This window comes from Melanerpes formicivorus, unplaced genomic scaffold (assembly GCF_026170545.1).
Source record: "Melanerpes formicivorus ecotype bairdi unplaced genomic scaffold, bMelFor1.0.p_v2 SCAF_1, whole genome shotgun sequence".
Classification (NCBI taxonomy): Eukaryota; Metazoa; Chordata; class Aves; order Piciformes; family Picidae; genus Melanerpes; species Melanerpes formicivorus.
This window is the reverse complement of record NW_027142353.1, coordinates 49,556,474-49,568,190: the sequence shown is the minus strand read 5'-3', so window position 1 is coordinate 49,568,190 and position 11,717 is coordinate 49,556,474. Positions and strand designations below refer to the sequence as shown.

The window sequence follows — 11,717 nt, the reverse complement described above, 5'->3', positions numbered from 1 at the left end:
TCTGCAGCAGTCCCCTAAGGCCGCTGTTACCGCACTCAAGTCCATGTCCTAAGCTCCGGACGTTTAGAAACGGCAGGCAGCGCGAGGCTCGGGACAGCGGCTCGGGGCCGTGCACCGGTACCCCACCGCTTGGCGGGCGCTGCGCGGGGCGGTCCGTGACCTGCGCGGGGCAGCGCGGCCGGTCTCGTGGCGGGCGGGCCCCGCCAGGGTCTCCATGACGACCCGCCGCCGCTTGGGTTGCCAGGGCGGTAGCGCCGGGGGTTGCGGCCCGGGCTTCCAACTGGCCGCAGCCAACAGCCGCGGCTACCGCCTCTATCGGCCGCCGCCCATAACAGGGGCGGTGGGCGGCCCTCCTGACGGTGTGCTGCTCTGGGGGGCGTAGCGTTCTGCGGGGACAGGTGGAGACCAGAGCCGGGCTGCGCGACGACAGTTTGCCCTCCTGTCGGGGTTGCCCGAGGCGTAGCTAAGTATTTGTGGTGGTTTGAAGGAATTTTTTTCCTTCGAACTTAGTTTTGTTTGTTGGGCCTTTTTTTCCTTCCAAAAGTTACCGACGTGGGGATGCGCCGCATCGGTGAGAGGAGCCGGGCAGGGCGGTGGGAGCCCTGCCCCGCTGTCCCCCGCGGCGGCGAACGGGCCGTGCTGGGGGTGCTGACGGAGAACGGGCAGCAGCGTCCCGGCAGCCAGGTGAGCCCCGCCTGCAGCGGCAGCCTCTATCGCAGTCGTAGAGCCGTGCCGCCCCTCCCTCGCCCGCCGAGAGGCTGCAGCTGCCCCCCCCCCCGGGCTCCCTGAAGAAGCTGTGCGTGGCTGGGCCGACCGTCCGCGGGCCCGCGGGAGCTCCTCGGCCCAGCGGGGGCCCCGCGGCTGGCGGCCTGCACAGGCACGAGCGGTGCGAGCACCTTCTGTCGAGGCTGCGAGTAAAGGCCAGGGGGTGGGGGGGAAGGAGTCGCGTCGGGCTCCCGTGAATGAGCGTGAGTTTCCCGAGAAACCCAGCTAGTAACAGCCGAGTCCTATACCACAGGCGTGTCCCCCTGGAAATACTTAAATAAAACCATCTTCAGAATTCAGGGAGGCTCGATGTGATTTTATTTGGGCACCTGCCCCCTAAAGTTTAGGGAGTGGTTTACGAAATGTCCGTTAATTGATGGTTACCCAAACGGCCCATTGCCGTGTGGCTGGCCATGGTGCCAGAGCAGAAGCTAAACTTCACAGCAGTATATCTGTCTGCATTTCTGTTCCTTGGGCTCTCCTGGAACCTGCTGGTGTGGCAGGGAAAAAGCTGTGCTGACTCATGGGAACTAAATTAGTAGCTATTAGATGTGCACAAATTCTTCTTGATTGTGACTGTAAAGCCTCTAAATCAGCTGGTGGCTTACTTATAGTAGATGATGTGAAGGGCTATAGCCTGATTGTATACTGTAGATACATGGCTTGCGATGCTTTAGCTCAGAAGTTGGAACAGGTTTGTAACTCAGCATAAAATACCCACTCACCGGTGAAGTAATTCATAACTCTGTGACATTGCCTGAGTGCTTCCTTTTGTTATTTTAACTTGTTGCACTTCAAAGCAGCTACTCCTTGGGATAACTAAATGTGTAGCAGACTCTGCATTTGCCAGCCCCGTCAAAACCAAGCAGCACTTACCTCATTGTCCTTGGAGATGGGGCTATACTCCCCTGGTTCCTGACTTTCAGTACATCTCCCTCTTTCTGTGAGGAGTCTGTTGCAGCAAGACAATAACAAGTGATACTTCTGAGACACCAGCTGTAGCTGGTGTTTCTCCAGTGAATTTGTTATTGATGTCTGTTGGGCAAGAGAAATGATTGTCTTTTCCAAAACAAGTGATAAAGCCGTGCTCCCACGGTGTTACTGTGTGCTCTGTTTCAGGGTGCTGCTGTTATCAGATGCTTCTCTGGCTCTGAAAATGCTCTCCCTTCATCTGGAAAAAATGAATTACCCAACCGTGTGGTCAATGCTGCATCAAAGCAAGGGTTTGCTGTCTATGTTGATGAATCGGAAGAGAAAGAGAACTACAACTGCCAGGTGTCTGAAGAGCTGGAATCAAGCTTGTGTGAGCTAGATACCAGTGTAATGACATCCAATATTCACCTACTGTTGGATCTGAGTACAGGTAACTCTGGTTACTATTCAGATGTATCTACAGCACAAGTAGATGAAGGGTGGTTATTAATTGTGATGCTGGTAGTGAGCAGCTTATGTTACAATAAATAACACTTCAAGATAACTTGGATTTTTGTCTACATGAGACACGACACTTATGTGCTAGAAATAGCAGGAGAGGATGAGGAGGTTAATTATACAAATGCCTTACTGCTTCCTCTTACCTGTTAGGAACTCCTATGTTAGTGGACACATCCTTCCAGTCCCAGCCTGAGGATCACATGGAAGATTCCATAACTCTGACTGTAGAAGAGTATGCTGAAGACATTCATAAGTACCTCCGAGAGGCTGAAGTGAGTGGCTTGTAACAAGCTTGCAGATAATTGTGATCTTTGTGATGGGCTGCAATACTGCAAAGATGTATAGCTGCCCTAGAGTAACCCAAGGCTGCCACTGAGCTAGAAAGCGAGCAAGCAGCAAAAGCCTCTTTGAAGGCAGCATCTGAAGAGTGATGAGATATTTCAGGATTGTGTCCCTGAAATTCCCTATTATTGGAGCATTGCTTGACCCTTTGGGATTAAGTGTTCTTGCAGATAGTAGCTGAATGCTGCAAAAATACTGGAGCACCTGGATGTCATCTCACTGACAGCTCTCTTGTTATAGTAGTAGTTTTTCCCTATCTTTTGTCAGAACAGTTCAGTCTCCCAACAGGAAGGGAGTGAGGGGGTGGAATGTGATTAATTTTTGGGTCCCTCTGAATGGTTTGTATGTGTTTTATGGCAAAGGCTGTCTGTCCATACTCCAGGAGACCTTTTGTTATTCTGCTACTAACACAGTAGCTCCTTTCTCCTCAGTGCAGAAGTACTATTTTCTAGTGATGCTACTAGCCTACTACCACTATAATTGTAGCGAGTACTATTAAGTTATTAGTAATGGAACAACTCATGCTCCTTTTAGTATAAAGAATGTTCATCAGCTCAGGTATCAATGGTTCTCTTCAGGTTGGGCATCCTGTTTCTTCAACTCTTCCCCAAACAGGTAAGATTCAGGCCCAGGCCCTACTACATGAAGAAGCAACCGGATATCACAACAGGAATGCGTGCCATCTTGGTAGACTGGCTGGTGGAAGTAGGGGAAGAGTACAAACTTCGGACAGAGACTTTGTACTTGGCTGTGAACTTCCTGGACAGGTTTCTTTCCTGCATGTCTGTTCTCAGAGGAAAGCTGCAGCTTGTAGGAACAGCAGCAATTCTTCTGGCTGCGTAAGTGTTTCATCTCATGAAATGTCAGCAAGCTAAAACTTATTTTTGGACTGAATCTTTTAATTTAATTTGAAGGACTGAAGCCTGGAGTGCTATGTGGCTTTTCATGTCTCAAGATTGGCAACTTTGCCTATACTAGCAAATTAAACAGTTAATATATGTGATGTGAGGAACTGTTGTGGGGAAATCTTGTAGCTGTAACAGCAGGAGTGAAACACTACTGTGCTAGGCTGTTAGCCTAGAAGGTTGTGGAAATTTCACAGATACACTCTACAGTTAGCCTTGAAATTGCTTTAAGTGGACAGGGTACCAAACATAGCCCATGAGTGCATTGTGCTATTGAGACTTTCTCAAAGCTTGCAATTAGTCAACAGCTAACAATGAGTGTATTTCTATCCAGTTCCTTTAAACATCTTTCACCAAATTTGAAACTATATTGTTGCCAAGCCTGGAGGAGGCACTGAAATATGAGCTCTAGACAAATCTTAATGTCATGTGCCCATCCTTATATGGGTCCAGCAGAAAATCAAATGTTTTGGTTTCTTTTACCATACTGTCAGGCTGACAAATGTGGCTTCTGTATTTTTTCCTCCCCCCACCCCCCAGGAAATATGAAGAGATCTACCCACCAGAAGTGAATGAATTTGTATATATAACAGATGATACATACACAAAGAGGCAACTGCTAAAAATGGAGCACCTGCTTCTCAAAGTATTGGCTTTTGACCTAACAGTCCCAACCATCAACCAGTTCCTTCTTCAGTATTTCCAGAGACATGAAGTCTGTATCAGAACGGAAAACTTTGCAAGGGTATGAATTATCCTCTTTTTAATACTCAAGGAGAAGTGCTTCTAGAAGCAGAACCACTTGTACTTCACTAAATTATCTGAGCAGGCAATGTAGTAGCAGGACCTATATCAGAAGATACTCTTTCTCATGCCAAGTTTTAGCTAGGACTGCAACAAGCCTAAAACCATGGGTTTGTGGCCTACCTTCAGTAGATAGCTTATTTGCTGAGACTTCTCGATAAAAGTCTCCTGGAAATCCTGTTAGGCCTATTTGTCTGATCAGGGACAATGTGCTGACTAGGCAGCTGGGTGATAGGAATAAGGTTGTTTTTAAAACAGTGCATGCATGGCAAGTCTGCTGGGATATGGTGGTACTACATGTTGGTACACAATGGTGCATTGTATGCCTGCATAGGCAGCTGTGCTTAGAAACAGGTTGACCCAGGCTCATAGCAAAACATCTTGCTTGCTGCTAATCTGCAAAGGGTATAGGATGGTATAGTGACTGCTCCAACAGAGCCCAGATTCTATTTCTTAGAGCTCTCTGTCCATTTATTGCTGACCTCCAGGTCAGCTTATGTGAACATGAGCCTCTGTGATTGGGAAGAGTGTTACTTTTAAAAAACAGTTATTTACTAAGTCTCTACATCAAAGCTGATAATGAGACCAGAACTTCAGATTGCTATATGTTGTCTAGGCTTTGATAGAATATGACTCGTGTCCCCATTGAAACAAGCTCAAGGTTCTTCAAGATCATGACTAGAATGCTATTTCTACCCACCAGACATGTAACTCAAGACTTTATTTTTTGTACTTGAAACAGACTATAGACAGTTTTCAGTGCTGAATGTACCAGTTGGCTTCATTCTGTTTGAAAAACTTTTGGGCATTTTTTTGTTCAGTATCTTGCAGAGCTGAGTCTCCTTGAAGCTGATCCTTTTCTGAAGTACCTTCCTTCACAAACTGCTGCAGCAGCCTACTGTCTAGCAAACTATACGGTGAACAGGTCTTTCTGGGTAAGAGCTGCACACTAATGAGTAGCTCAAGTACTTTGTGTAGTCATTAGAACTAGGCTGAGAAGCAGAAGGAATAGCTTCAGAGCTTAAAATCTGAGGATAGGTAGCTGTTTCTGAGCTAATGGAACTACCTGATGAATGATAGATCAACCTGAAATATCATGCTTCCTCTCTGAAATGTGAGGGACCTTTCTGTCTCATTCATTTATATCAGGTCTGTACCTAAAGCCTTGTTAGTCTTCAATCTCCAAAACTCCTCTACCAAATTAAATTCAGGGGTTTTCTGGGAGGGAGGGGAGACCTGACTGTGTCTACTGAAGTGAAGTTGTTAACACTGGCTACTTTAATGCCAACCTCGACAGGCCTGTCAGATGTGTGTTGGAGGAATAGTTTTAGCAGAGAGCAGGATCCAGAAATGATGTAGTGCATGCTATGTGCTTAAAGCAGAAGGAGGTACTTGTCAGATCTTATGGCACCAAGGAAGACCTAGAGTGAAACTGATGGTAGGAAGCACTTGAATCCTTTTCAAACCTAAAGCATCTAGTATGAGCACTGACATAGAGCAAATGGTTTCTGCTTCAGTAGAAAACATATCTTCTAGATTAGTGTTATTTGATTATAAATGACATCTGTTGGTTTTGGTTTTGTTTTCTCCTCTGACCAGCCGGAAACACTTGCTACATTCACTGGGTATTCATTAAGTGAGATAGTGCCTTGCCTGACTGATCTGCATAAAGCATGCCTTGATGTTCCACGTTTCCAACTGCAAGCAATTAGGGAGAAGTATAAGCGCTCTAAGTAAGTAACCAAGAAACCAGTGCTCTCTACCTTGAGGGCTATATGCATAGGATACCCATGGCTTAACATCTTTGGCTACAGCTTCTGTAGCTGACAAACCATCAACTTCTGTTCCTGAAATGAAAGCCTCAGTCAGTTTCTTGAAAGGAAAACTGACCAGAGGAGTAGTTCATCAGTATACAGGTGTAGGAGATAACATTTGTCTGCAATATTGCAGGATGATTCTTTTCTTCCCAAGTGTATTGCACAAGGTGATCTCTTTAAATTTGTCAGCTAAACAGGTAACTTTAGTGACTGTGTTTCTGTTCTAGGTACTTGCAGGTGTCTCTTCTGGAGCCCCCAGCAGTTCTTCCTCTACAGTAGCGACTGTTAATCCTGGACTGAAAGATCACTTTGTCCTTTCGTAGAGTACTGCAGGTCATGTGTCTGTAACCATAGCCATCAGAATGGTTTTTAGCTATGTTTTTTTAAATTGGATGCCTTTTTAAAAAACGGTATTGGACTACAGCTCTTAATAAAACTGACAGCACTTTTAATAAATGTCTTATTGCACTCTTATGTGAATCTTCTGAGTCCAGTTAATATCTGCAGAAACAGTGAGTAGAAAGGTTGTGGGTGTTTTAGAAAATCATTGTAAGCAGGGCTTTTAAGCCAGCTGCAGTGTGGATAAAGTGTGGCTTGAACCAATGCAACGTGACATCTCCACAGACAAGTGATTTGCTGCTTACGTTTCTTCCTCTCTGTGAGACAAGACCATGTGGCCATGAAGATAACCTATTTCCTTCAACATCTTTACTGCATCACAGCAAGAATGTCCAGATGCAAGTGGTCTGTAAGATCTGAATTTGTGTGTAGAAGACTATCTGTGCTGAGATAAAAGTCAATCTTCCCTTTATGAGGGAGATTAAGGGGCTTTATTTTTGCAAGGTGCTGGAGGCAGGGGAGTTCATGGCTAGCAGAGCCTAAGAAACACTTTGAACACTGATGGACAGACTGCAGTAGAGAGTGGTACTAAAAGCTGCAAGCTATGGGAACGGTAGTACTGGAAGAATGGAGTTAAGCTAGATGGCCGATGTGTTAACCTTGTGGTACTGAGTAGTTTTATAGCATCGTTGTCTTGAGGTGACCTCCTACCACTGGAGCACTGTTGAACCTCACTTTTAGCAGGAAGAAGGGGTGACAATGGGACAGGGCTAGCTATTAACTAACTTGCCTTGAGCTGCTACACTGTCTTGTGCCCCCTGGTTATTTCTGAGGTTGTACTTTTAAAAACAAACAAAACATTAGCTTGGGTACTCTTGAACATAACTGCTGTTCAAAGTAGCTAAATTAATTAAAAAAATCACTTGCTGTACTGGTTAACATGGGACTATATTCAACTCATCTACCTCATAAGGTAAGTTTGAGACTCTCTAAGGGTTTAAAACTTTCAGTGCTTACAACTTCAGAAAAGAGTAATCTGTGTAGGGCACAGTTTCTAGGCAGGAATATGCTTAACATTTGACGTTAACATACAATTCAGCACACATAGTACCAGCTAACAAGCTTCTCACTTTCATTTATAAATCTGGTTATCCCATTTCGTGTCATGAGGCTGCTCTTAGCTTCAGAGGTTTCACTTCCCTCAGTGTGTTGAAGGTTGGGTTTTTAACTTGCTTCTTCCCTATCCAGGATAGTGAATCCTGGTAACTGAAACACTTAAACTTTGTATTCCTCCAGAATGGAGGCAGTGATAGTAACTGATTCCCTTGTCTCCAAGTAAACATCCTTTAAGGAAAGAGGGCATTTTGTTTCAGGCTACCTTGTGAAGTTCTTGGTCTCATCCAAACACCTTTTAGTCAAGTAAATTAATCTGTCTTGGTGTTTACTGATAATGCCAGATGGGACACTTATGTTTGTGATAACTGTTTTATGATGGGGTCCTAGATCCATAGATTGGCTGCAAGCAATGAACTTCACTGTGCATGAGTATCTTAAAGGTGGATTGTGAACTTCACTCATGCCTGCAGCCAACTCCTTTAAGGTAGGTGGCTCAACACAAAGCTCAGAGGCAGTGGTGCCTGGTTAGTATAGAGGGTGGTGAATTTCTTAGTTGCCTATTTCACAAGGAAATGGTGAGTGTCCTGAGAAAGCGTTGCCAGATCTACCAGATTTACATACTTAGTTTGTGGTGTTTCAGATTCAATGGGTGTCCCAAAACCTTGTGTTAACAAGCCTTACTCTACTCATAAGTAATAGTGCTTACTGAACTGCAACTACTGTAGTATTGAGTATTTTGGAAACATGAATGAATATCTCACTGTTTTCCAGTGCTAGAGCAGTTTTAAAGTATTTGCATGGTCACATCACAACAGTAACAGGGAAGAAATGAGTTTGGATCTTGTGAACAGTTACATATGCAGACATGTCTCATGTTCGTAGGCAGATGTTTGGTGCATCTAACAGAACAGGTGGTGTCCAGGTCTAAATTTCCAATATGTTTTACCATGTGGTGTCTCCCTAGAAGCCAAACTTTCACTGTTTTACTACTCTTACAACTTGGCTATAAGACAGGTACAATAGAATCAGAGAATGGATTGGATTGGAAAAGCCCTCCAAAGGTCACTTAGTCCAAGCCTTTCAGCAGTGAGTAGGGACATCTTCAAGTAGATCAGGTTGCCCAGAGCCCTGTCAAGCTTCACCTTGAATGTCTTCAGGTATGGGGCCTCAACCACCTTCTTGGGCAACCTGTTCCAGTGTTCCACCACCCTCATGGTAAAGAGCTTGTTCCTAACATCCAATGTAAATCTACTCTTCTCTAGTTTGAAGCCATTGCTCCTCATTCTATCACTACAGGCAATTAACTACAGTTGTAATTAACTTCCTTCGAGCTTTAACACTCAGGTATACAGAAGTCCCTGATCTATGTATTTATTTTCTTAAATATTATAATCTGCAATACCTGAAGATGAGTGCTGCATCTGCTTGCTTGCGTTGTCATTCTGGTGTAACTGAGCTAGTGGCTTAAATATTCTTTTAGTCCTAAGGCTGAAAAAGAACAACTGAGAAAAACCCCAACAAACTCTAAGTAGCTTAGGTGAAGAATCACATAATGCTGCTGTGTGAATGCTAATAAGTTTGTATAAGGTGGATTAAATTTTAATTTGTGAGTCAGAAGAAACTGATCTTGAAGTGGTCTCATCTGAGATCTGTGGGTAATGATGGCATTTTGAATGTTCCTTCTCTTCCTTGTTACCTTTTGTCGTATTTTTCTTACTCAGAGCAAGGACAGGTTGTATAGCTCTTACAGGAATGATTCTTCCAAGGTGAAAACTGGGTGCTATCTCCTCTTTCTATATGGATCATCACACAACTCTGCCATACTGGTTGGCTCTCCTCTGCTGAGGTCAGGGTTCAAGAGATGCTTCAGTTTGGGGCATATTGTGGTACTGAGAGTGAAATGATGCTGTTTCAGTAAGTGTTTTAAGTGCAGATGCAAAAAAAAAAACCCACTTGAATACTTAAAAGGTGTACTGAAAAGAATCAAATATGCAGGAATATGGATTTATATGGAAGGAGATGAAAGCAACGAAATAGGAAGCTTTACATTTTCATTGACGTAATGCCTATGCTATACAGAAAAATTAAGACTTGTAAAGCTTGCAGCCTTGTGCAACATTTGAAACAAGCAGAACCAGACTTCTTGAAGACAGACATATCCTGGAAAAGAAAGAAAGAGGAATCAGCACTGAAGACTGAACAGAGGCAATCTCAGTTTTTGACCATTCCAGTTAGTGGCTTGTAGACCTTGGCCACAAATAACGCTTTGTTGTTGTTCAGGAATTATTTCAAATGCTGGTGGTTTAGAATTGCCACATCTGATCTTGCTCAGTTAGCTCCACTGTGAAGATGAGTTGTGACTTGAAAGATATATTTTTAAAGGCTGAATATTGACTTCTCTCTAGGTCATAGAATCTTTCTCTTGAGTTAAAATGTATGGGGAGCTTACACTGAGAGTAAAGCCTGCTGGTGAGACAGAAGGCTGAGCATATTTGAGGGGCTTTCAGTGATCATTCAATACTCTGCATGGAATGTGTTAGAATTGAGAAGTGTTGAAGATTTTAGTTTTGACATGATATTGTATACAGGAGTTATCCATTTTAATCTTAAGGAAATAATGGATAAATAAAATACAAAAATTTAAAAAGACGACAAATCTATGAGAAAATGCTGATTTAAAAACTGGGATCTGTCTTTTTTCCTATTCTCTGGAATAAATTAAGAGTGTCTGAGCAGTAATTTGGGTAATTAGAATGATTGAGCTGTGGTCAGAACAGTTCAGCTTTTAACTTACAACTGAAGGGTGTTTCCTTGCTGGAGATCTAGCTGTGTGATTAGAGTTCATATGCCTGCTTGCTGTCAGTTCTACAAATGACTAGAATCAGCTCTGATCACTGAGATTTGTACTTATTTTAGCTAGTGATCTCGAAGTATATTGTGGGCCTGCTCTTAAAGAGAAGAGAGGTAGCTGCATTAGCTGTTGCTTCCATGTATTAAGCTCTCTCTTTCAATTTTCTTCAGCACATACTGCCCTAAAGCAAGATCACCTTTATATAGAATTGTTTCCGTTGGAAAAGACTTTTTAGATCACCAAGTCCAGTCATTATCTAACTCTCCCAGGACTTGTGCTAAACCATGTCCCTTAGCATCTTGAGGGATGGTGATTCAATCACTTCTCTGGGGAGCCTGTTCCAGTGTTTGATAATCCTTTCAGTGAAGAAGATTTTTGTTTCTAGTATCCAGTCTAAACCTTCCCTGGTGTAACTTGAGCCTACTTCCTCTTGTCCTATCACTTGTTATAAGGGAGAAGAGATACCCATCTCACTACAGCCTCTTAGTAGTTGTAGAGGGAAACACAGTCACCCTTCAACTTTCTGTTCTTTAAAGTGCTGTGTAGATTCTGCAAGGTGTATGTGCCTTGGAGGAGATATAGAACCATCCCCTATTACTTCAGTTGTTCTTGAGTCCTGTCACATTAAGTCTTAGGAACTTTGTTAAAATCACAGAAACATTCAAATTGGAAGAGATCCTTCCAATCCTGAGGGTTCACCAAGTGCAGGACCAGGTATTTGGCCTTATTGAAGCTCATCTCATTAATGCTGTCCCATTGATCCAATCTATCCAAGTCCTTCTGTAAAGCCTCCCTACCCTCATGAAGATAAACACTTGCAGCTAACTTGGTGTCATCTGCAAACTCATTGATGACACACTCTGTCTTCATTAAGGTCATCAATAAAGACATTAAACAGAAGTGGTCCCAACACTGAGCCCTGAGGAACATCACTTGTGACAAGTTGCCAGCTGTATTTAACTCCACTGACCACCACTTCTTGGGCCTGTTCACCCAGCCAATTGCTTTATCCAGCAGTGTGTGCTCATCCAAGCCATGAGCAGTCAGTTTGCCAACAAGAATTCTGTGGGAAACAGTGTCAAAGGCTTTTTGAAAGTCTAGGTAGACAATATCCACAGCCTTTCTGTCATCCAATAGTCAGGTAATCCTGTCATAGAAGGAGATCAGGTCGGTCAAGCAGGACCTGCCTTCATAAACCCATACTGACTAGGCCTGATCCTCTGGTTGTTCTCTATATGTCATGTAATGGTGCCTCAGATGATCTGCTCCATGACCTTCTCTGATACTGAAGTGAGACTGTCAGGTCTATAGTTTCCTGGATGCTCCTTTCTTCCTTTTTTTTTG

The 11,717-nt window shown here is 43.7% G+C and overlaps 1 protein-coding gene across 1 annotated transcript; it reads left to right on the top strand.

The window, feature by feature from the left end:
- Positions 1–254: 254 nt before the first annotated feature.
- On the top strand, positions 255–6,541 carry CCNA1 (cyclin A1). Its single transcript, XM_068141251.1, has 8 exons — positions 255–684; positions 1,885–2,128; positions 2,350–2,471; positions 3,157–3,380; positions 3,987–4,191; positions 5,072–5,185; positions 5,850–5,983; positions 6,295–6,541. The coding sequence occupies exons 1-8, from the start codon at positions 559–561 to the stop codon at positions 6,344–6,346; spliced, it is 1,221 nt and encodes a 406-aa protein (XP_067997352.1). The 5' UTR covers positions 255–558; the 3' UTR covers positions 6,347–6,541.
- The last annotated feature ends 5,176 nt before the right edge of the window (positions 6,542–11,717 follow it).